The 24,818-nt window shown below is 43.7% G+C and overlaps 2 protein-coding genes and 1 long non-coding RNA gene across 10 annotated transcripts in view; 2 read left to right on the forward strand and 1 right to left on the reverse strand.

The window, feature by feature from the left end:
- SLC1A7 (solute carrier family 1 member 7) overlaps positions 1-5,726 on the forward strand; it is a 92,843-nt gene extending 87,117 nt beyond the window's left edge. For all 5 annotated transcript variants that reach the window (XM_037907171.2, XM_007062178.4, XM_043521092.1 and 2 more), the window contains 2 exons: positions 312-411; positions 4,359-5,726. In XM_037907171.2, coding sequence (XP_037763099.1) covers positions 312-411; positions 4,359-4,595 — 337 coding nt within the window. In that variant the 3' untranslated portion in view covers positions 4,596-5,726. The remainder of the gene's footprint in view (positions 1-311; positions 412-4,358) is intronic.
- A 3,157-nt stretch (positions 5,727-8,883) lies between these two features.
- LOC122461443 lies at positions 8,884-24,779 on the forward strand. Its single transcript, XR_006283330.1, has 3 exons — positions 8,884-9,112; positions 15,130-15,131; positions 24,767-24,779. It is a non-coding gene; the product is annotated as an uncharacterized LOC122461443 (long non-coding RNA).
- The window catches only part of PODN (podocan), a 41,933-nt gene continuing 35,184 nt past the window's right edge, over positions 18,070-24,818 (reverse strand). For all 4 annotated transcript variants that reach the window (XM_007062177.4, XM_043521095.1, XM_043521094.1 and 1 more), the window contains exons 10-11: positions 21,071-21,264; positions 18,070-19,420 (exon numbers count right to left, since the gene is read on the reverse strand). In XM_007062177.4, the coding sequence (XP_007062239.3) occupies positions 21,099-21,264 (166 nt within the window). In that variant the 3' untranslated portion in view covers positions 18,070-19,420; positions 21,071-21,098. The remainder of the gene's footprint in view (positions 19,421-21,070; positions 21,265-24,818) is intronic.

The raw sequence follows: 24,818 nt of genomic DNA on the forward strand, positions 1-24,818 counted from the left end.
TGTGATTCTTCATTTATCAGGGACCTGCAAGATATTGATTGCCCTCAAGTCACTTGAGTTGAGGAACTTGACATTTTGCAGGATCAGTCCCCAAATCAGACAATATTCTGAGTTTTTAATATCTAAATACTCAAATACAAAACTATGAATAGAGGCAAATAGCTCACAGACTATGGAGAAAACAGCAATGATTATTCTTGAGTTGATTTTTTCTAAATATTTAAAGTGTTGAATCAGTATGTACCTGTTGCAGGTATGACTATTTCCAAGACAGAGCACCTGTCACCTAACACCACTGTTTTGTTTGTCAGAGACAGATTTAGAACAATGATCAATGTGTTGGGAGATGCCCTAGCTGCTGGAATCATGGCTCATGTCTGCAGAAAGGAGTTCACCAAGGATGGTGATGAGGTAAGAACAAAACAAAATGAGTCAGTCTGGAGCAATGAACTCCTTGTCAGTATAAAAATATTTTAAACATCAACATCTCACATTCATTTATTCTGGATGAAATTTATATTAATGGAAAGAACAAAATTAGGCTATGGATCAAAATTCAAACGTAGGTAATATTTGTAGCATTAGTGTAAAGGATTTACCTTTTTTTAGGACAGTACAGACGATATGTTATGGAGTTTAAACAATTGATTGTTGCCCTTTAATGAGGGTGATATTTTAAACTCTGAGGGTGGGAATAAGCGGTATCTCCAAACATAGGATAGCAGTTGGACTTCATCACTGTGCACCATCACCTAACTAAGCAGGTAGCATCAGAGTCATGGCTTTTTAAAGTCATTCCCAGGAGTATGACCATACAGTGCAAGGTATTTGTTTGAATAATATTAGAGAACCCAGAACACTATGTTGTGGGCTCTGTAGCGCATTGCACAAAATGCCATGTGCCTAGGGTGACCAGACAGCAAGTGTGAAAAATCAGGACAGGGGGTGGGGGGTAATAGGAGACTATATAAGAAAAAGACCCAAAAACTGGGACTGTCCCTATAAAATCAGGACATCTGGTCACCCTACACGTGCCACACGTAGGACCCTCAGGAATATGTATTAAATGGGGTCGGGGTGTAAACAGAGCTCTACAGAAGTTTTTTCCATGAAATTTTATCCATAAAATTTCTCTTTCCATTTTGGGTGAGTTCACAACTCGCAACATTTTGCTTTCTTGTGAAGTTTTGGGACAATGCTTTTTTTAGTATCAGATCATGCAAAAAGCCCACTCTCGCACAAAAAAAATCAGATTGTGAAATTATGATCCGAAGCAAGATGGCAACCATCTTTGTGCGTGTACAGAAAAGGGCAAATGAAGAAAATGTTCATGATCACAGTGAATATTGTAGCACAGCTCACAACACCCACTGCTAAAATAATCTTCCTCCCTCCACCACTGTGAACATGTCACTCCCCTCTAAAATCCCTCCACTGGCATCTTCACACCTTCTACATCGCATGCAAGCCCCTGCTTACATCTCTGCTTTTCTTTCCTCTTACTTCTTCTCACATTCCCTGTGCTCCACTCCCCTTGTTTCCTTCTCCCACTCTTCTCTTGGTGTTTTCTTCCATGCCTCACTTTACACCTGGAACTCCCACTCCTGGTGCAAAAGGTGACCCCTCTTCATTCAAATCCCTTTCTAAAACAGATTTCTTGCTCTAGCCCTATTGCTGCTAGTCCACCTAAGTGTTAGTCCCCAATCACTTCTGTTAATTGGAGTGACCCCAATAAACTTCCTCTGCTCAGCCAGGACAGCTTGTAACTAAGTGTTTCTCTCTCACTCTCCATGGGGCAGGACTGTCTTTTTCTAGGTCTTGCATAGCATCCAGCTCATGCAGAGCTTAACTAAATAATAGAAATAAGAATAGTAAATTATTATTGATCATTTCTCCCATTTTACTGCCCAATCTTTCTGGTGAATCCCATTGTCACTGCTTGATATGATGTGCTCAAAACATTCAAACTTTCATGTTTTGTTAGGAAGGGTCTTATATTGAGAGGTGCTGAGCACCCTCAACTCCCATTGATCACAGGACGGAGCCCTTAAAACCTTGGGTAAACTAGGAGTCTTTTTTAAGCATACAGACTAACAGAAAAATATTTAATCAATTATAAGGCCAGAAACTAACATTATGATCATCTCGTCTGACCTTCTGCATAATACAGGACTCCTGACATTTTATTACTGTATTTAGTACTATTAGTTTCCTTTGGAGGAAGATTCTTGAAACTCTGTCCTGGAGCATAGCGTTTCATTCAAAAATATAACCCAATCCCCCTAAAGGATTGTAAACTTGTTTGCAGGGAGATTTATTTTCTACTTGGCACTCAATAACCATTTTAAAACATACCATTAGTCGTCTTTATGTTTTGGCTGCACATTTAGTGTAGTCAGTCAAATATACCCAAAAGGCAGTTTGTCTCAGCTGCAAGCCCACCTCCTTCCTCTGCCAATATTTGCGTATTGTTTTCCCCATCAGACCATCTTGGTTTCTATTTTAAGGATATTTCAACACATTACTTGTGAAATCAATCAATAAAATCCTCTTTTCCTTTGAAACAGCACAGAGGGCAAAAACGTATGTTAGCTCAGAGGTCTAGATGATAGGTTGGTAAAAGGGAGGCAAGGAGGTGCCAAAGCATAGATAGACCAATGGTCTGTTCAATCTGGTGTCTTGGCTCAGCAGTAGCCTCCACATCAGAGGTAGGCAAACTATGGCCCACTGGCCACATCCGGCCCACGGGACCCTCCTGCCCAGCCCCGAGCTCCTGGCCCTGGAGGTTAGCCCCCAGCCCCTCCCCTGCTGTTCCCCCTCCCCCGCAGCCTCAGCTCACTGCGCCGCCAGCGCAATGCTCTGGGCCGCAGGGCTGTGAGCTCCTGCCGGGCAGCGCAGCTGCAGAATCGTGGCCTGACTCGGTGCTCTGCGGCTGGCTCCAGCCGGGCGGCACGGCTGCTTGTCCTGGTGCTCTGGGCGGCACGGCTGTAGCGCCGCCAGCCACCAGTGCTCCAGGCAGTGCAGTAAGGGGGAAGGGAGCGGGGGGGTTGGATAGAGGGCAGGGAAGTTTGGGGTGGTGGTCGGGGGGCGGGGATGTAGATAGGGGTCGGGGCGGTCAGAGGGCAGGGAACAGCGGGTTTGAATGGGGGTAGGGGTCCCAGCAGGGCAGTCAGGAAGGAGGGCGGGTTGGATGGGGCAGCAGGGGGCAGTCAGGGGCAGAGGTTCCAGGGGCAGAGGTTCCAGGGGCAGACAGGGAGAAGGGGTGGTTGGATGGGACAGGGGACCTGGGGGGCGGGGGGAAGTCAGGAATGAGAGGAGGGTTTGGATGGTGCAGCGGGGGGCAGTCAGGGGTGGGGGCTCCGGGGGCAGTCAGGGAGCGGGAGGGTTGGATGGGGCAGGAGTCCCGGGGGGGCATCAGGGAGTGAGAAGCAGGGGGGTCGGATGGGGGTGGGGTCCGGGCACAGCCTCCCCTAACCGGCCCTCCATATAATTTCAGAAACCCGATGTGGCCCTCAGACCAAAAAGTTTGCCAGCCCCTGCTCTACATTATGCTTTAGAGAAAGACAAAACCCCTCATAGCATCAGTAGTCAATAAGGAGGAGCCCCATGATAATGCAGTATTGTACATGACTCCATCTGGCCCAGAAACATTGGATTTGTAGCCCTTGTAACTTAGTAGTCTAACTAACTGTGGGCGTTTTTCCTACTCATCTCTTTTGAGGATCTTACTAAATTATTTGCTTTGATCAAATCCTGTGACAATGAACACTGATTGCAGGTTGATTATAATGTTTCATAAGTAGTTTTTCCTTTTTTCTTCCTTGCATTTGTTTACATTTAAGTTTCTTAGCTGTCTCTTGTTCATGCAGGAAGGAATAAAGAGCCAGATTTTTAAAGGTATTTAGACACCTAAAGATGCTAGTAGAGCTTTTGAAAATCCCACTAGGTACCTATCTGCATCTTTAGGTGCCTAAATACCTTTAAAAATTGGGCCCAGGGTGAATATAAATAGACACTCACTTAGCCATTCATCCCCTTTCTAAACAAAGGGAGATATACTGCCTTGAAGAATGGTTGAACTTCCAGTGATAACAACAGTTCTGCTGACGGACCAAGGGCCAGATTTACTAAAGTATTTAGGTGCCCAAAGATGCAGATAGGCACTTTTCCCCAACCCTCCTAATTGCCGATGCAGGTTAGGCACCTAACTCCCATTGACTTTCACTGGGAATTAGGTGTCCAACCTGCATAGGCATTTTTTGCCAGATAGGCACCTAGTGCAACTGCATCATTAGGATGGGATTCATTGCCTGTGTTTAGCAGTGATAATATGCAGCATCTTGCTGTTTCCCGCATAGGTGCCATTGATCTGTGAACCTAAACCCATCAGCATTCATCAAATCATGGCTTACCAGAGAAATGGATGTGTGAAGAACATGAGTGAGTCTCGTGGACCAGAAACAGTGAAAGCGTTTCAGCACCACATACCTATACAAGTGGAGCAAGAACTAAACCCAGCTGGGAACCACACAAAGAAATCCAACAGTAAAGACCACTGCACTATTGAAATCAATGAACTGGAAACAAATGTGTAATTGCTACGTTTGATGGTATCTGATACCCAGTGACCTGGTACCCAAATCACTACCTCACAGCTGGAGAGAGGACTCTGTCTTATATGGAAAAAAATGTGGAGTTATGGTCAGCATGCTTGTACCGGAGCTAGGAGATGAGCTGTGATCAGAAAAGATACAAGGGGCTTGAAAGAGATCAGGGGCTTCTTTAGGGGGATGATTTTAATACTGGGAAATTAACCAATGGACAACTTTGGTTCTTTCTGGGCAAACTGATTTGATTCCAGTATAGTATCTGACACTCCTTTTTTGCTTTGGCTTTTTTATTTAACCCCTTTTTAATTATTTCTGACGAAAGCCTTTTTTTTGCATCTCACTAATTACGAACATGGCATTTATGTAGATGTATTGCTGCCAGAAACTAATTCGCAAAACATATTGAAAGTGTGCTAATTTCATCTTCTCTTCTACTCCTTAAACAAAGAGTTTTCGTTTAGTTTTAGAATAGCACTAAGAAAATTGCACTGATCTCAAGAGGCAAATCTTTTGTAACTAATAATGCCACAAACTGAAAGCAGAGCAAAATATTTATCTGCAAGAAAACACATTCAAAAAGCTATTCTGTTATACACACTTCAAAGACAGGCATCAAACTGCAATACATTGTTCAAAGATGTCTAGATTCTTGCAAAGGACAGTTTGCCTTCTAAGTGCCAGATCCACACAGAAATTTGTAAAAATCTATCTCTGCAGTAGAATCAGTACAATATACCTGCAATGGCAGAACCATGCAAGCCCTAACACATAAGCATTGGTGCTAAAGAGTGTTCAGTGTTCTCTCCTTTTATTTAGAGATTGTTCCACTGTATATGTATAAGCTCAGTGCTCAAAGCTCTTGACGAATACGCTTCATTCCAAGGGCAGAATAAACACAGACTGGAATCCAATGCAGATGAGTAATATTTGGGTTTTGTAGGGAGTTTGCTGTGGAAACTGGCTTTTTATTTTTCATTATACCATGGGTTGGACTATACTGAATGTTGTCTCTTTTTTCAGCCATCTACTGAATCTTCGGTTACAGTAAATTCTGCTGGGTGTGTTACCAATGTTTGCAATGAAGAACATTTTTAAATAAACCTGATGTTGTGAAAATAGGCTAATGTATTCTTACTAGTCTGTTCAAAGCTGGGCTGGGGAGGACGGCATGATGTGCTCAGAACATTCAAACTTCCATGTTTTGTTAGGTAGATCTTGGGGGGAAAGGATTTGTGTAAGGATACAGAACCAGGTAGGTACAAAGATCACAAACTATCTCCTGCCAAATACCTGTGTATTTTGTTATTGTTATGCCTGCCACATCAGTTCCTGAAAATCCTTAGCTGGTGCTATAAAATATTGCTGAATGTTAAGGTGTCTTCTATGGGAAAATTTCTGAAATGAATTTAAACGGTCTATTCAGAGAGGGCAATTTATTCAGCACTTGCCAAAAGCAGGGGCTTGCACAAGGGGCAGGGGGAAGCAAGGGCATGCCCCTCCCCCACAATAATCGGCAGGGGCACAGAACTCCATTTCACAAATAATTAAAGAGTAGTTTCAAATATGCAAAGCAAACAATTCCTGAACAAGCCCTAGAATAGAACTGATTCATCCAAACTTATCAGAAAATGCCTATGCATAATGAATACATTTGCAGAAATCAGGATCAGATGAGGAACAGTTCACTAAACCAAAAATGACGCTAAATTATAACCACCGTCAGGTCTGATTCTCCACTGCCTTGCTCCTTGTGTAGTCATTTATATCTGTGCAAGTGACTGTAAAATCCTTTCATTCTGAACTGGTAGCTTTTTACACCTACTTTGTGCAGGTGTAAATGACTGCCAAAGGGGCAGGGCAGACCCAATGTTTTTAATAAATAGTTCAGTCATATGGTACCTACTTCTTAGACAGGTCTACCCACACACCTTGATTCCAAGGTGCCATGGACTGCCAGCTAAAAAGTACCATCAGGGTGCCAGCCAGCAAAGCCATATGCTACTTTCTGGCCTTGTCTACACAGTACATTAGTGCGCAAGACAAGCTGGCATGCACTAGAATTTATACTGCAGCTCGTGAGTACTAATTGGCCCATGTGGATGCTGTTGTTTCAAACCTCAAATTAAGTGCATGAGGGAATGTTTAGTGCACACCAGCAGGGTCCATGCAGGCTGGTTAGTGCATGATATGCTGATGCACGTAGACTTTATACCCAGCTAGTGTCCACTGACATACCATATAGACAAGTCCTTAGTCAAATGGTAAGATCTATGAAGGACTGCAAACCCGCACTGCCTGCCCTGAGCCTTCTTTCCTAATCTATCTTCTAGGTATATATAGGACACCATGCATCATAATATCTAGGTGTAGTTTCTTACCCTATGATGTCAGGATGGCTCTTGGACTATACACATAGTATATCACTCCACACCACTATATGGCTCCCATCATTAAGGCAGCTAGGTGTCTGATGCAAGTTTCCAAAAAAGATGTCCTAATTAGGATCCTACAGTTGTGAACTCAGCTCCCCACATTTAAAAATATTGTTTTAAACCCTCCTTTGTTCAAATTACCAACATAAAAGTGGAAACAAGACTCAAGACTAGATGTCCTCTTGGTGGTCATAGTGCTTCGAAAGATAGGTATCAATATCAGACACACGCAATATCAAACTCTGTGCAGGAGATCCATCTATTTGCTTCCTGGAACAGTCACAGCAAACATTAAGATCTTAACCTGAATGCTTCCATGAGTTTAGAGGTATGGCAGCTCATAAGAGTGTGGTGAGGCCTCAAGAGACCCAAATCAATCCTAGCATTAGAAAATGGTATAATTTCCACAAAATACACCTCTCAGAAGGAAAAGCTTTCTCACTCAGAGGAAGAAGCCAGTGGTCCTGAGTGAGTCTTGCTTATCTAATGAATATCTTTAATCCTACATAATGGTTTACCTTCTCTCACCATCTTTTGGTGGTGGGTCATGGGGAAGTCTTAGATATTAAATTGCAAAATGGAAACATTTTTATAGGGTCTCTGGACAGGAAGGAAATGTACTTTAAAATGAATGCTCTGCTAGTTGTATTGGGCACCTATACCCCATTGATAAATAGCTTAGACTTTGCTTTGAGAATATTAAATGTTTAGCTCACATTGTGTCAACGGTGCCATTAAAAACTTCAGCCATCACTGCAGTGCATGCCTTCTGTATGCCAGTGTGCTGTGACTACTGCCTCTTACACTGATCATAACTCACTGTTACCTTGTCAGTTTGTTGTATTCACCCGCAGTCTCTAATTTTATACTTTGATTGTATGTAAGTTCTTTGGGACCCGGATTATCTTTTCTTTATGTTTGTCCAGTGCATCACTCAAATGGGACTCTGATTGGGACCTCTAGAAGTATGTCTGCACTATATACTAAACCCAGATCTGCATGACCCAGGCCTGCAGACTCATTCTTTCCAAGCTCACGCTTGAGCGTCCATACTGCATTGCTATGCAAGCCTCATAGCTGTGCTGAGACCTCCATACTGCATTACGCAGACACAAGTTAGACACTCTGGCTTCTGGGGGCATCTCCCAGGGTTCTTACTGCCCATGCTAGCTGTGGCTGCAATCGGGCTTGATTCATGGTGTACTGTGGGAGAACTTGTCTGGCCAGCCCATGGCACAGACTGGAAATGCTGTTAGCCCATCGGCACATCCAGCTTAGCTACTTCCCAGCAACCGGAACTAGCAGCATGGATCCAATGCCAGCGGAAGAATGTCTCCTGCTTCTGCTTTCACTCCTATTTCAGGAATCAGGCAGTGCATCTGTGAGACGCTAGTGGACTTTTTGGCAGCATCAAAGGCCCCTCTTGGAGGAGGGTACAGACATGGCATCTGCAAACCAGCTGATGCTGCTCATACCTGTTGCCACAGCTGCAGAATCCCCATGTAGAGAGAGAGAGAGAGAGATTAACTGGAGGAAATAACATAGGAAATTACATCAATTAAGAATGTGTAGTTATATTCCTGGAATTTATTATCAGGGACACTTTGGCCCAGGTCCTCAGCTTTATGTTGGCTTATCTGCATCACTCCTGTGGCACAAAGCAGCTTTAAAGGCAGCTTAGACATCCCTTCAAGGAATCCCCCAGTATTGAGGGGGATTGCCAGAACTGCCATAGTGGATCCCTAGCCTGGGTACAGAAGGCATGGCTGGGGGAAAAGGTGCCTGGCCAGGGCATATCTGTATCCCACTCATCCCTGGCAATTAAAGCAGCCCTTGGGGGTTACCAGCAGCCAGCATAGCAAAGAGAAGCCCTGAGACTGCTCTAATCTACCCGGGGGAGTATGCCAGTGCAGAATAGCCCCAGAATTTGGGAGTGGCAAAGGTGACAAACTCAGTCACCTATGCCCAGCACAACTAAAGTGATTTGTAACCCAACACCAGCCAAAGCTGATCACTTGCAGCTACACAGCTCCTGTCTGCTAGATACCTATGCAGAGTAGGTGTGTTCATGTAAGATGAGCTATTGCCAGCAGGAGAGTGAGTTTGTGTGTGTGGTTTTTGGAGGGGTGTGTGTGGGGGGGGGGGTGAGAAAACCTGGATTAGTGCTGGAAATGACCCACCTTGATTATCATGCGCATTATAAAGAGAGGTTTCAAAGAGGGATGGGCTATTACCAGCAGGAGAGTGAGTTTGTATGTGGGGGGGGGGGGGAAGGGTGAGAAAACCTGGATTTGTGCTGGAAATGGCTCTACTTGATGATCACTTTAGATAAGCTGTTACCAGCAGGAGAGTGGGGTGGGAGGAAGTTTTGTTTCATGGTCTCTGTGTGTATATAATGTCTTCTGCAGTTTCCACGATATGCTATGCATCCGATAAAGTGAGCTGTAGCTCACGAAAGCTCATGCTCAAATAAACTGGTTAGTCTCTAAGGTGCCACAAGTACTCCTTTTCTTTTTACGAATACAGACTAACACGGCTGTTACTCTGAAACATGTAAATACAGTTTGCTTTTGTAGTCTCTCCCTCCCCAATTAGCTGTCAGGGGAGAGTACATTCAGACCCTGCTTACAGGGACATTACATCTTTAGCAATTTTTCCCAGAGAAGGGTATTTTAATAAGATGGAAAAAGCAAGAGAAGCAGAATTAAAAATGTTTTATGTTAACTGATATCTCACATTGCATCTACCACAACCACTGTAGGGGCTAGAAGAAAAAGCAAAAACAAACAGAAAAAAATACCAACGTTGAAATGTTTCATTATGATTTCACTGGTTCTAGTGGTTTTATTGGTTTTTACTACTAGGCTATTAAAAACATGTGGTAATTACACAGAGCCAAATCAAACTAGACATTTTGCGCCCTAATCTGCCAATATTCTGTTCCATTTAAATATGTTGAGTGTTTTTAATCTTTGGTGGCTTTATTTCTTGAAAACATAGTTACACTCAAAATTCAGAGATTTGCCTAATTTTCAGTTTATCAATAATTTACTCAGCAGGAATACATTGTTTTAAAATGGACCCTGCCCCCGCCCCTCAGATTTTTATACAGGAATGACTATATCTACGTCAAATTATTCGTTACATGTAGATGACATATAAACTGAACGAAGCACACAAATGCATATTAGTGGAGAAAGGCCCTATATACAAAGCTGACAGCCAAATGCTAACTGTCCCAAAACCTGGGGCAGGGGATTGGATCCAGAATTGCGGCTGGGCACAGCTCAAGTTGTCATTATTTACACATTAGAAGATTCAGAAAGAGAATACTCAGGGTACGTTTTCACTCAGGTGATCAGTACACGAGAGTAGGTGCAAACAGTCCAGGTGCAAACTGCCACATTGCAAAGCCAAACCAGAGTCACTGGGTACTCACTGGTGTTGCACTCACCTGCGTGTGTTGCTAGCTGTGGGCCTATCCCATTGTGCTGCAGTAAACTGACCTGCTCTATGATTCTTTTTAAGAGAACTGTGGGAGAACTTGTTTGTCCTTCTTGGTACACCGCAGGAATTGTGGGAAGGCATTGGAGGACTATCAGCACTCAAGTGATTTAGCATATAATGCAAAGTAGGTGGGCTAACAGCTTCAGTGAAAGCTTCAAATGACTTTTAGCCCACAAACCCAGATGAGCTTTCTAGCCCAGGTTGAAAGTACCACTGAACTCAGTGAGAGGGTTTTGCATGTGGATAGGAGTGGGATTAGGGACCACACCCAGGTAAAAGCCTGAGTTAATTCTACAGTGAAGACCTACCCACAAATTTTTTTCTAAGGTTGCCAGGTTGTCAATATAACATGCTACCACACCCAGGGTGACTCAAGCATGAGACATACTAATTCCTTCATCTGTGGCTGAGAGACTATTGCAAATTTAGTCTCATTTACCAAACCAAAACAACATCCTTGACATTGCCATAATCTCACACTACAAATAGGTTTTGGTATTTCCATGGGAAAAAACCCATCCATTGTATAAAACAATTTGAGAACCTTAGCATATGTTTTAAAAGCATTTACAATGTGGACATTTTAGACACAGCATTTGGTGTTGGTCTGTTTAATGTTCTTGGATTTGCAACTGAAGATTTTTCAGTGGAAACACTTTGTATGACTGATTGATTGTACGATACATTCAATATCCACGCCCTCCATATATAACTCCAGCTGGCTGACTTCATAAATGCATGACGATGAATCAGAGTAGCAATATAACACCAACATTTTCCTTAATAAAAATGCAGAATGCAAGGCTTCTTTAGGGAATTCACTCACTGTTGCTTACACTAGTAATTACTTTGTTACATTGCAATGGCCTCCATAAAATTCTCTCCAGTCGGGAGAGAAACCACTTGAATAAAGCAGCCTGCGTTTCATGAAGTCTTGAACTCAAGTTCTCTAACCTCATTTGAGTGTACTAGAACTTATAAAGCAGTTATTCCCAGACCAAAACAAAAACAAAAAACCAGCCTGCTAACACAGAGTCCCCAGGTGAGCACAGCTGCAAGCAGAATGGAGTTGGGAGTTGCATTCCTCAGGCCTGCACTCTCAACTCTGCCATGGACCAGGTCAGGGGGCATGCAGTGGAGAACTGCAGGACTCTCAGGTGCATAGCTCCCTACCATACATCAGCTGCTACAGGTGCAGTGGGGTTGAGAGCCAAGTTCCTCCCAAACTTTCAGCTTCCAACTGTCACCTCTGTCTTCACGCAAGCACCCTATGGACCATAGAAAGGGCAGCTGATAGCATGACAAACACAGTTCCCAGTCCAGCTGTGTCCGCAGGGAGTTGTATTACTAATGCAGCAACCCCACCTCCTGTGGCAGTTCAGGGAACAAGCCTCCTCTCTCCTGCCTGCAAGGGGGCAGGGAGATGGGACTTGCCCTAAACACACCTCAGGAGCTGGCGTGACAGCCCAGCTCCTCAGTTGTCTGGGGGTGCTACAGGGTTCTCTTGGTGGCCCCAAACCACTTCCCCCTGCACCCTCCTAATGGGGGTCTGGGGGAAAGAGTCTCCAGGCTCTCCCAGCTGCTGTTCTTCCTCAGGAAAGGAGGGCTTGCAGTTCCTTCCCCCAGCACTGCTGCCTGATTGCGGGGGCGGGGGGGGGGAGATAACTTCACTCTCCCTCCCTTCCCCCAGCTATGTCCCTGCAAGGCCAGGAGGAAGGGCTCCCACAGAAATGATGCCCACCTATTCATTTAAGGGCTTGTCATAGAATTCCCTTGTGAAAAGGAAGGTTCTTTTAACAAGCCCCATGATGGGTAAGGGATAGAACTGGTCAAAATCTTTCCACCCAGACTTTTTGATGTTCTTTTTTCCTCCTCATAGAAAACTGGATTTTCAATTAAACTAAAATTTTCACCAAAGAAGTGTCTGCTTTCTTTGGAAAAATGATTTTTTTTTTTTTTTTTTTACCAAAGGGGAATATCCAAACCCCAAAATATTTCAATTCTGACATAGCACCACGGTGCCTCCTGGGCATGGGAATTCAGCTGCCTCATCCTACCAATTCTCTGTGGGGCCAGGCTCCCCAGGTGGACTTTCTCTCTAATGACGCACCAACCTCCCTGCACCAAGAGGTGACCTCCAGTGGTCGTTAGAGGGGCCTATGACCCACAGGAGTGGATGCAGTAGCTGTGTTTGTGCCTGCGCTTCACTAGTTGCCTCAGCAGCATCCCCCCACCACCATGCTTGGGGGCGGGGAGAAGGGCAGCTGGAGCAGTTTATGGCAGAGAAGGAGCCCGGCTGCAGCTCTCATACCCCACCAACACATCCCCTTAACCAGCTCTGAACCTCCCTCGCCCCCCACAGCCCAGCTGCTCTTCCCCAGGCTCCTGGGCATTCCCCACAGCACTCACCGTGTGCAGTTTTCAGACAGGGCAGTGGCCGTTCTCCCTTCCTCTCCCATCAGCTTCTGCGGCTGCCTGACTGGGCTTTTCTCTTCAGCAGGCCTCTGCCCCCTCTTCCAAGGGAGATCTTCAGGGTGCCCCCTCAATCCATGAGGAGGCCCCATCTTCTGGACAGGGCTGTTTTGCCCCAGGCTGTTTTGCCTTTCAGAGCCTGGGCCTCACACTTCAGACTGTGCCCGATGGGGTGGGCCTGGAGAAGCCACATCCCCCAGTGTGAATGGGGTTGTCAGTCAGAGCCCTGTCTCACAGGGACGCTGCACCTCTGGGCAGGGTGGGGGGGCGGGATATCTGATATGGCAGGACCCTTCCTCACAGGGTCTCCCTGCCTGTAGGGGGGAGGCAAGCCTGGGCCTTGACATGAGGCTGCTCCGTCTCTGCAGACTCCTCCCTATAGACTGGGGGAAGGTGAGGGGCACATCCACTCCCAGAAGCAGCTTATGGTAGGGATGGTATGGTGGAATCACCACTGTCCCTCCCCACTTCAGGCCCTGAAGTCTCCAAGGGTGAGTTATGGGGTCCAGCAGGAGGAGGGGGAACAGCAGTGGAGAGCGGTGGTGGGGTTTGAACCTGGGTGTGGGGGATGAGCAGTAGCGGTGTCAGTGCATTGGGAGATGGGTGTAAGAGCAATGGGGGGGAGTGCGTGGGGGGCAGCACGCTATGGGTTAAAGAGAGTGAGGGGACTGGCAGGAAGAGGGTGTGGGGTGCAGAGTGGGAGGGGAAGTTGGGAGGTGGATCTGAGACAGGAATGGGAGCACGTGGAGAGAAGGAGCTGAGTTGGGGGGGTTGCATTGATGTGGGTGATGATGGAGCTGTGGCAGGAGTGGGGAAGTGAGGAGGCAAAGCTGAAATGGGAGAGTGGTTGGATTTAAGGGGGGCTGAACTGAATCGGGAGTGGGTGGGGGGATGGACAGTGTCAGATCTGAGGCAAGAGGGGTAGGAGGGCAGATTGGTTGGCAATAAGGGGGTGTGTAATGGCAGCAATTGCAGGAAGAACGGAGCTGCGATCTGGACGGGGGGTGCAAGGGACTTGGAGATCTGGACAGTACTGATGATTGCTAGGAAGAGGAAGGTCCTGTGGTTTGTAGATTGTAAATTCTTAAGAGCAGGGACTGCTGACTAGTCTAGATCCACAAAGGGATTTAGATGCCTAACTGCCACTTTAGGCACCTAAATCCAAAATTCCCACTCAGTTGCCACCAAACCCTTTGGGCACCTAAATTCCCTAGGCACCTACATTTCTGTCAGTAAAGTCCCCAGGGCACCTAAATTTCTGCTAGCAGGCATGTGCAAAGTCACCTCAGTTCTGACACCTGACGTTTAGCTTATGCAAGCCCCAGCTAGATCTTCAAACTAGCTGATTCCCTGCCTATCTCACCTCCAGGTACATATCTGGTAGGGCCTCACTCAATGTCTCCTGTTGAAACTGTTCCACTTTGTATAAAATACTTAAATATTCATTAAGCCAGTGAAGAAGAGCATGAGAAGGACTCTACAGCACAGGGGTTAAGGGCTCATGTGGGATGTTAGACTCAAATTCAAGTCCCTACTCCAATGAATAAGTATTTTATATAAAGCTTTCTCAGGAGAGACAGAGACCCACCCCAATCACGCAGATGCTAGGCACTTACCTGGAAGAGAGAGAACTGGGTTCAAGTTGTTACTCTGCATCAGAGTGGGTCTCCCACATCCTGACTGCTGTGACTACTGGGTATAAGGGCTCTTCCTTATTTGTTTGAAATGACTGACTTGACTTAGGTACCTAACAACAAGAGAGGTTGGGTAGCAGTGGATCCCAAGAAGAGAACGGTGCCTCCCATTAGGCACCTAACTCCTTTTGTTGGGCAGGTTTTAGGCCCCACCCCGCTCCTCAGCATTTCCCATTGCCTAGTTTAGGCACTGCAAAGCCTAAGGCCCCTTTGTGGATCTAGCCCTATGAATCTGTAGAGTGGGTAGCACAATGGGGACCCAACTGCAATTGTGGCCTGTAGGCACTTCTGTAATATAAATAATAGACTAGACAAAAATTCTAGAAAATATAGCGTAGGGATGAATCCTGCCCTAACTGGATTAGGACTGGCTAGCCCAACAGGACATTTCCCTCTCTACCTAATATATGTGAGATGTTGTCTTTGGCCCATACCCTGATGGCAGGAATCAGTCTGTTCTCCAGTCATTAATGAGAAGTTGTTAGACACTTGGCAGAGCAGTATATGGAAGTTTTTCTGCGAGAATGGGGCTCTGCATCCTATAAGGGAAGAGGAACATACACACACTCACTTGTTTGTTTTAAATCTCACTAAAATAAACCACTAACCTTGTTCCTCTTCAATAGTTGCAGCTTCAGGAAGAACCAGAATCCCTCAGAAGGTTTCAGTTTGAAGGAAAGTAATAAAGATTGAGTCTTGCTGGTGAGGACTTACCACTGGGATAATTAGGTAGGTCAGGTTTTTTTGGGTTAACATCCATGACAATGTTTTTCTAAATCCACAAAAAGGTAACGACAGTGCAAGCTTCTCTCACTCTGAATTGGAGGGCTAACTCCAGTTGTCTGAGGGTTAGTTTCAATGCCCATTCAACCCTTTGCCTTACAGGTACTTACACTGGCTTGGTGCCACTGTAAGAACTTCAATAGGTAGTTAAGAGATTCTTCATAGGACCGACTGCAACATAGCTCTGGACCAAAGTCAATTAACTCATTTCACCTAAGCTAAAGCAGGCTCAGATGTTAACTTTCACTCGCTACTCTCATAGCATGAACCACGGAGTAGAAAGGGGATTAGTAAAAGGATAGAAAACCTAACACAAACTAAGTCATTTCCAATATTACAGTCCCAGCAACTACAAGGATCTCATTCCATAACTGTATTGAAATAGACAGTTGTGTCTAGGGAGGTTTCAAAACCAGTCAAGGTTAATACAGTGTTCTAAAATACAAGGATCATTTTAGGGAGGGATTTTAAAAAGCACCTAACTTCCTTAAGCACTTCAGAAAAATCTCAACTTAAACAATATATTTCTCCTAACACCGCTTTACTTTTTAAAAGATCTTGGTTTAATAGCCTGTAGCACTTGATTTTTTGGGTATTTGTATAGTACCTCTTTAAAAAGTTTACTATAAGAGTTGGTGTGCTGGTGGTATTGCAAACCATTACACATCTACAATACCACGGAACTGACTGGTGTGTGCATGGCCTTATGCTGTACAATTTTATTTGCATCTTCTCTATATGAACCAGATCCCGTCAAAAATATTTGCACCGTTGCTGCAGTGAAGAATTTTGTCCAAGCTCAGAAAAATCTTATTTTTCTTTTTTTCAGACTTGTGCACTGTCTCCTTAGTATGGAAAATGGGTTTTAAGAAAAAAATTAAATTGAGGCCTTCATTTGTATACACCCTCATACAGGCCATGCAAACATATTGTGTGTTGAAATGCAGGCTCAGTAAAATGCTGCTAGGACAGATATTCCAGATCTGAGCATTTCACTACCAACAACATGCATATCAACTTCAGATCTTTCTTCTCAAAGTCTGAGCAACAGGAGCAACGGAAGAAGACAAAGTCATACCCTGTGGTGGTTATGTTGGTCTCTAGATTATATTTCTTTTCTTGGAGCAGTATTATAAGTTAAGCAGCTGATTTCTAACCTGTCCTCATTTTTGTCACAGGGGATAAAAACAGAAGCCCTGATCTTTGGGTCCCTTGATCCTTAGTGCTTCAGGGGCTGGTTAAGACCCTCGGACAAATCCTCCAGAGGTCTTTGCAGCTGGGGCTCTCCATGATGCAGAAGCATTCCAACCATACCCCCTGCCCCAGCCACATCCTGCCAACAGCCAAATATGCTGGCTCTACATCAACCAGGGAATCCCCAGCTGGCTGGTAATGCTGGCTTTCTAGCCCTTCTGAGCTGGCAGGGTAGAGCACACTTAGCTGGAATAGAGCCAGGGATCTGGACAAGGGGTCCTGATTCTCTACAAAGGAGGAGGGAGTGGAGACATTTAGATCTGTGCAAACTGAGTTGCAAACCCCACTATTTTGGTTTGACAGAATTTTGTGTCTATTTTGCACAAGCAGAAATGATATAAGAAGCTGTGCAATGAGGAATCAGACCTATAGTTCTTTTTTGAGCAGCAAAGTAGGTTAGCTTGTGATGGACAAAATGCATTTTTTGTGTCATATTTTTATTGAGGAGACAGTGGCTTCTTTAAGCCTAAGGCCAGATTCTGGTCTTAGTTATGCTGGTATAAAGCCAGAGCAGTTTTCTTTATTTCAGTCAAGTTATTCCAGATTTACACTGGTGTAAAAGAAAGCAGACTCTGGCCCTCAGACTGAAGCTAGGCCTTCCTTAGCAAATGCTGATACTTGCCCTAGGGGGCCCAGTCCTGGGAAGTGTTGAATACTCTCAATTCTTATTAATTTCAGAGGCAGATGAGGGCACTCAGCCGCTTCCCAGGAGCACTCAAATGAAATGGAAAGTTTAATGGGAATCAAAAGGTGCTCAGCAACTCCCTGGAAAAAAAATCAGGTGACTGATTGATTGTGGTGGGGGGAATAAGTTGTTAGATGGACCCCACCTTTACCACCACTGCATTCCAATAGTAATAGGTAGAGAGAAACCTTCAGCTGTTTGAAGATTCTGAAGATTCACTCGTACATAAGGTAACGTAAATATTGGCCAGGGTTGCAAAGAGAGGGGTTGCAGGTTTGAGACAACTTTGTAAAATATATTCAACATTTTAAACTATGCTTTCTCTTATTACTCTGCTTACATCTTCAGAGGGTGCTGTCTACGGTCTCATGGCAACTCTGATATCTGTATGTTACCTCAGAAATACACTCAATAGTTTGGGGGTGCTGTAAATTGATCTGTTTTGTGGGGTGATAGTTATTCTGAGTGATCCATATACAGCTCTATGTGGAAATCTAGTCCAGAAATCAGTTGGCAGTTGATTTTTTGCCTCAAACACATAATTAAAGCTCACGTTTGTATTTCTTGTTCACATTTAATGTTGGATTTCTGTTTTTTCTTTGTTTTGGAAGTAATTTTTGCTTTTTTTTTCCTTCTGTGACTTGTGGCCATGTTAAATTTTCCCCACATGAGAACTGGCAAGGCCTTGGAATAACTCATGTGCTGGAGAAATCAAAAGGGAGAATGTATAACTAGACTTTCTCCAGTAGGGAAAACAGCTGGTGTAGAAACAAGCCAAGGCAACACCTGCAAATAAATCTTAGGAGCACATTATGCAAAACATGTGCTCAACCAGAAACCCTCACTGAATCAACAACTTCCTTGCACTGATTAGATTGATCAGATGAAGGACATTACAAACAGATTAGAACCTCACAGCCCTTATGCTTTGATTCTTATTTTTTCATGTCTGTTCCATGATTTCAGTAGGAACTGAGGGCACTGAAGATCTTACAGGAGGTCCTGCAAGGGTTGGGTCCCCAGTCTGGCACTGTGATGAGAAACCCCCCCTCTAACTGTCCTTAATGACATCTTAGGGTCTGCTTATGAGAGGTTCTGAGTACCCACGACTCTCACTGGCTTTGGTGGTCACAGGATCAGGCTCTTAAGTATGTATGCTATACAGTATGCATCTAGTTGAGAATGTGTGCTGCTGTCCAGCTCCTAAATATTATTTGGTCCATTCACCTGGCCACTATTCTGGGATATTTGTACAAATGCCTCATGGACAAAAAGCAGCGGGACAGAAACTTTGACAAGGACTATAATGTAGAAATGCATTTCTTTTTTTATATATGTACAATAGTTGTTGCTTTGTTTTAAAAACCTTTCTAGCACTGGTGTATACTGCAGGCTTTGATAGTAGGGATAAGTTACTATGGGATCCAGCCTTAATTTGCTTTTCTCATCCAAATATACATATTGTATTAACAGAGGAATGGATTAATCCAGTCTGGTTGTTCCTATTGCTGTTTGGTGATAAAGATGCCTCATATATTGCTCCACAGATGAAGCTACTGTAAATACCCATCCCTCTTGATCAACTATCCACCTGTTCGGGGTGAGAGAAAAGAGACAAAACGTATATATGGTTCACTTAAAATGGAGTGACAAAAACAGCATCTGAAGGCATGTGTTCAAAACAGTCCCATATTGTTATTATAGATGGAAATGGTAGGGGAAGAGAAATAGAAGAAACAAAAGCCAGCTTTTGTGAGTTCCAGAGCAATTCCTTATGATCCAGAGTCTTGTATAAGATGAATTGGAAGCTTCGGGATGGCATTCAGGGTCTCTCCCTGATTAAAGCACTGTAACAGGCTGTCTTCATCAAGCCTGGCCCAGTGCCACAAATAGTCTGGGTGTAATTCACCGCATGTTTCGCTGAGTGCTCTCAGTATATCTATATATAGATACAGGAATACAGGTCATTTTCCATACGTTTTCCTGCAATACATAATATAAGGAAGGCAAAAATCAGAGTTACATAACTTTGGAGCTTGTGATTCAAAACGCAGGCTTAATGCATGCTGACAGAAGTCAGATGTGTCCTGGCCCAAAGCAGAGATGTACTTATTAGAAGGTTAAATGTACCCTGAGTTATTAAATATAAACTATTTTCCTAGAAGGTTAGTTTGACCACTAGTTCTGTTGTACTTTTACGGATAGCACAGGCATGGGTCTAATATTTGACTTTCCCAGTAGCTCCTGCTCTGGTCCAATGCTGATGTCTCAAGGAGACAGTCCCCAGTACTGAACTGTTCCATACTCTAAGATGAAAACATTTTCTAGGACGGAGTCCACATTTGTTTTCATATCTAACCAAATCCAAATTTGAGCTTGGATCTCCAGTGGCAAAAAGCTAGTATGTACCTTGTCTCCTGCCACCTTCCCACCTATAAAAGTCGTTTTTTTAAGAATAGAGCACTGCACAGCAAACAATAATAAAAACATAAGAATGGCCATACTGGGTCAGACCAATGCTCCATCTAGCCCAGTATCCCATCTTCTGACAGGGTCCGGTGCCAGATGCTTCAGAGGCAATGAACAGAACAGGGCAATTATCAAGTGATCCATCACCTGTCGTCCAGTCCCAGCTTCTGGCAGTCAGAGGTTTAGAGAGAACTAGAACTTGAGGATGCATCCCTGACCATCGTGGCTAATAGCTATTAAGGGATCTGTCCTACATGAACTTATCTAATTCTTTTTTGAATCTCATTATACTTTTAAATAATCAATGGTCTCCAAACACTGCTGTTCCTCCACCTTATCATGTACAATAGAAGAGAGAAAAAAGTTCAAATAGAGGGATTAATTGGCTAATCAGATTGGTAATGAGATACAGAGCTCTTCATCTCTAGGTCACCAGCTCAAAATCAGCCCAGGTCGTTAGTGACTTGGACTTGTCATGATCTGGAGGCTCTTCATTGAACCTATGTGAAATGAGTTGTAATGGTTTCAGTACAACCCACAATGGACAACACTAATTATACAAATACCACCTCCGCTACAATTGGGACTCTTGTTTCAGCCTTGGAAGGGGTGGTGAATATGTAATAGTGACCCTATGGATTGGTCATTATCTGGATCTAAAAGCATGAGCCTCAAGCTACAGGATTATTAGCTCACAGGCATTAGCAGACAGAAGCCTCTAAATGCAGTCCAGCTATTTGAGTGGATCAAAGAGCCACACTGGTATCAATGTGGGTTGCAAGTGGGCATGGAGACTTTGTCATCCCAAGAGGCCATCCCACCAGGCCATAGCTGAGACACATCATGGGGGCAAATTGGAAAGTGCAGCTGCTTCCAGTGCTGTACCTGCTGTGGGGATAATCAGAGGCTGCTAGGGTCTGTCCAGTATTTTTGATAAACACCAGATTCACAATGATTTTTTAAGAGAAATTTTCCAACCAGCTTTGACTGTGCCATCTCTGTCCCTTTATATTTTCAGGTGGGTCTTTGAGTCCAATACTCCAACTCTTACCCAGGATGAGTAATTCCATTTACTTCAATTGCACTACTCTTGTGAATTAAGGTTACTTATGTAAAGGTTTCAGGATTGGACCCTTGAGTAGGTATAGTAGGATGGTTACCTACCACATGATGTGCTTGAGTATGTGCATAGTTATCTTGATTCTTCCTCTTCTTCTTCTTCCTCCTCCTCTTCTGAATTATCCCTGTTCTTTGAAGTATCACTGAATTCAAAGTTCCCTTCAATATCCAGCACCTGTAAATGCTTTAGGCTTTGGAATGTACTTTCCTTCACTGCTCCAACCGCTATCTTATTGTACCTTCAAAACAAAAGTGTGACCGCTGTGTTTAAAATAACTGTTCTCTGCAGTGTGCTACATTCTAATTTTGAACTTTGCCTTTATGTTACAATATATAATCTCTGTAGATGCAAAGTACAGTACACCTTCTACAAACACAGGAGTGTTTGGAGATAAGAAGGTAGCCTGGGTACAAACTTGCCATAACTTCAGCCTGGCACACAATACCACTCCGAGAAGTATTGTACCAGCCTAAAAAAGCAGCATTGTTCAAAGTTCAAATGCTGATTGGCCTGACTCTAGGATGACACTTCTGAGAGCAGGGCCTTTTAAAGATGGACATTTTTTAATAAGTCCCAGGTTCAACAGCCTGGATGCCAAAATGCAGAGGCCAAATCCTGAAGTCCATAAGTGGTTTTTACTCAGACAAAACTGAGACTTCTGGCTGAGGACTGAGTAAAACCAGAGGACTTGGCCCTTTTGGATGGGGAGAGGAAGAGATGGAAGGTAATGATCTGTGAGCAGCCAGGTGAGGCAGTTATTTATATACCCTGATTATTTTTAACTACCACAATTGACAAAGGACTTTTACAGCAGGGAAATCCTGAAAATGTGAGTGATACACAGAGTAACTGCTCACTGGGATTCCAACTGATCTGGCTGTCAGAGAAACAATTGTTCCAGATTCCATCTATTACCCTGCCCCTAATTTCTACAGCTGTACACAGCAGAGAAAAATCACAGTATTGGAAAGTCTCCCCTATGTATTCTTTATCCCAGCACCCAGTACTTTTCCTCCCACAGGGAAATGGTACCAGCTGCATGTCCTAAGTTTCAAAGTATAGTGTGTTTGCAGTGAGGTTGTAGTTGTGTTGGTCCCAGAATATGAGAGAGACAAGGTAGGTGAGATAATCTTTCTCAACCTTTTTGATTCCAGGGACCGGCTTGTTGCCTTCCTACACTGTGTGAGGGAGATCTTAGGGACTGGCACCAGTCCACAGATTGGTTGTTGAGAAACGCTGCTGTAGGAGACCGCATAAAATGAAATGGGTAATTGAAGGTTAGAAGGCAGTGGGGTGTTTTACAGATAGTTGCAATGAGCCATAAAACCAGTGTCTCTGAGTCCATGGTTTTTCACATCTAGCAGAGTTATGAATTTAAGTTCCCAGGCTTGCTTTTGAAGATGGTGTGCAGAGGCAAGTTCCCCACAGACCAGGACCCACCAAATTGAAGTGGCACCAGACCCTGCCAGAACATCAGATGATAAACCTGCAGACATATCTCGTCTGCTACCATGATCAAAATCCCACACAACCTTTCAAGATTCATCAGTCTTACACACACCTATCACAACATGTGGTTGTGTGCATTATCCAGTGCATCAAATGCCCCAACATCAACTATATGGATGAAACTAGACAATCACTACACTCTCAAATGAACTCACACAGACAAAAATACCAGGTCACCCGGGGACCAACACTTTCCACAAAGCGAGCACTCCCTATCTGACTTCTCAGTATTCGTCCTCCAAAGGAAACCTGCACAACACCTTCCAAAGAGGAGCCTGGCAACTTACATTCATAACTCTGCTGGACACTAAAAACCGTGGCCTTGGAAACACTGGTTTTATGGCTCATTACAACAATTTGTAACACACAACACTGCCAAACCCTAAATTGCCCAGTTCATTTTAAGTGATCTCCTACAGGGTGAGTAAACCTTTGTGCTTAACAATCCATCCCAATTTGTATTTAGCTCAGACACTCTGGTTTCCTTCCCCAGATCTAAAGAAGAGCTCTATGAAGCTCGAAAGCTTGTACTTTCCACCAACAGAAATTGGTCCAATGTCTCTCTCAAAGTATAGTGTGCTTGTCTATGAGACTCAAGGACACCTGTTGATAGTTTTAGATTTTATCCCCTTAAATATTGACTCAAAGGCTACCTGCAGAAACACAACAAAGTGCAACAATTGTTAATCTGTAAACAATGTAAACACACTAATATGTATTTTTAAGGCTCATTCATGTCTATTGCATGGCCCATCACTCTTGAATGTGGTCACTGTTATATTCTCTTAAATATTCCCAGATGCACATGCTATTGTTTTACAATGGTATGATGACGCACGGCTTCTTGTTGACAAATATATCTTAGGCTGACAAGGCCTTTTACTGAATAGTATAGCAAGATGTTTTTGCGTATTTGTTTTATATACACACATTTTTATATAAATTTGGTTTCTGATCTGCATCCAAGTTCTCACTAAATTCTCAGAAGTCTGAGCAGCTGGATTCACAGACAATAGGCTTTTAAATTATTGCATAGTAAGCAAATCAAATTATCCAGGAAGGAATGATTCAAATCTGTAGGTTACACAAAGCAGTTTAATTGCATATAAAGAAATAAGATCAGACCATATAAAGCTCACTATGCCATGCACATCCCAGGCTTTTGAACACATTACTGCAGGGATAAAACATCAGATTAATCAAATATTCCATACTAACCAGGGGTTTTATAAATCCTGTCTGAGCAGTATTGCCAACATCAGTCTGTTAGAATAATAAAAATACATACATTTACTGGACCAAAAACTGATTTCACCTGCACTGGTGTAAATCCTGAGTAACTCCATTTAAGTTAGTCACCACAGTTTGGATTTACGCTGAGCATAGATGAGATGAGGATGTGGCCCTTTCACCTACCAAGTATATAGTTAAAAAACAAACTCTTCATCTGGTGGAGTTTCTAGTTCAATGCTATTTAATCTAAATTGCATCTTGGATAGACATCTGTATCTAAAGGATGGGAAAATATCAAGTCTCTGTCAGCGCTGTGGGAAACTGAGACCTCTTGGTTTGTAGGGCTTTTCATGCTCATGAGTTGTGAATTTGAACAGAGCTCAGGAAATACAATAAATTGTCCCAGGCTTGTATGAAACTTACTCATTGAAAAGTTTATAGAAGTGAGTGAACTTGGCCCAAGTTTGGGGTTTGCACTGAAAGCTGGTGAGTTTCACTTTTTGTTTTGAAAGTTTGACCCAGTTCTAGTCTCTGTCCTTAATTAACTTGAAATTCTGAATATAAGGCTATGAACTAGTTTGAAACTTTGGGTTTCTATCCCTATATTCCAGGTCACTCTTCTGCAGGCAAGTTCTGTTCAGTGCAGGACAATGGCAGTGGGGGATATGGCTATATGGCCCTGCCACTTGTGTGTGATCTGAACCATTTGTGCCACCTGAGATGTGTAAAGTGGCCATAGCACACTTGAGAATGTGGTTCTGCATGTTTCACACAAAGTGCATAAACGGCCATGTTGAAAAGATTTGCTGTAATATTGCTGATTGTTACCAATGGTAAGAGATCTCCTCTTCAGCAAACATGGCATGCTGGTTTTGGGGTCCCCCCAACCTCTGTAGCAAGGATAATGACTAGAGCCAGGAGCTGAACAAATGTATGGTTTATGTATTTCCTCTGCACTGTAGATTCTTTAGATTCATAGAAGATATTAGAAATCGGAGAGACACGGTGTGTGTCTTTTACTGGACCATCTTCTGTTGATGATAGGGTTGT

This window comes from Chelonia mydas, chromosome 8 (assembly GCF_015237465.2).
Source record: "Chelonia mydas isolate rCheMyd1 chromosome 8, rCheMyd1.pri.v2, whole genome shotgun sequence".
Lineage (NCBI taxonomy): Eukaryota > Metazoa > Chordata > Testudines > Cheloniidae > Chelonia > Chelonia mydas.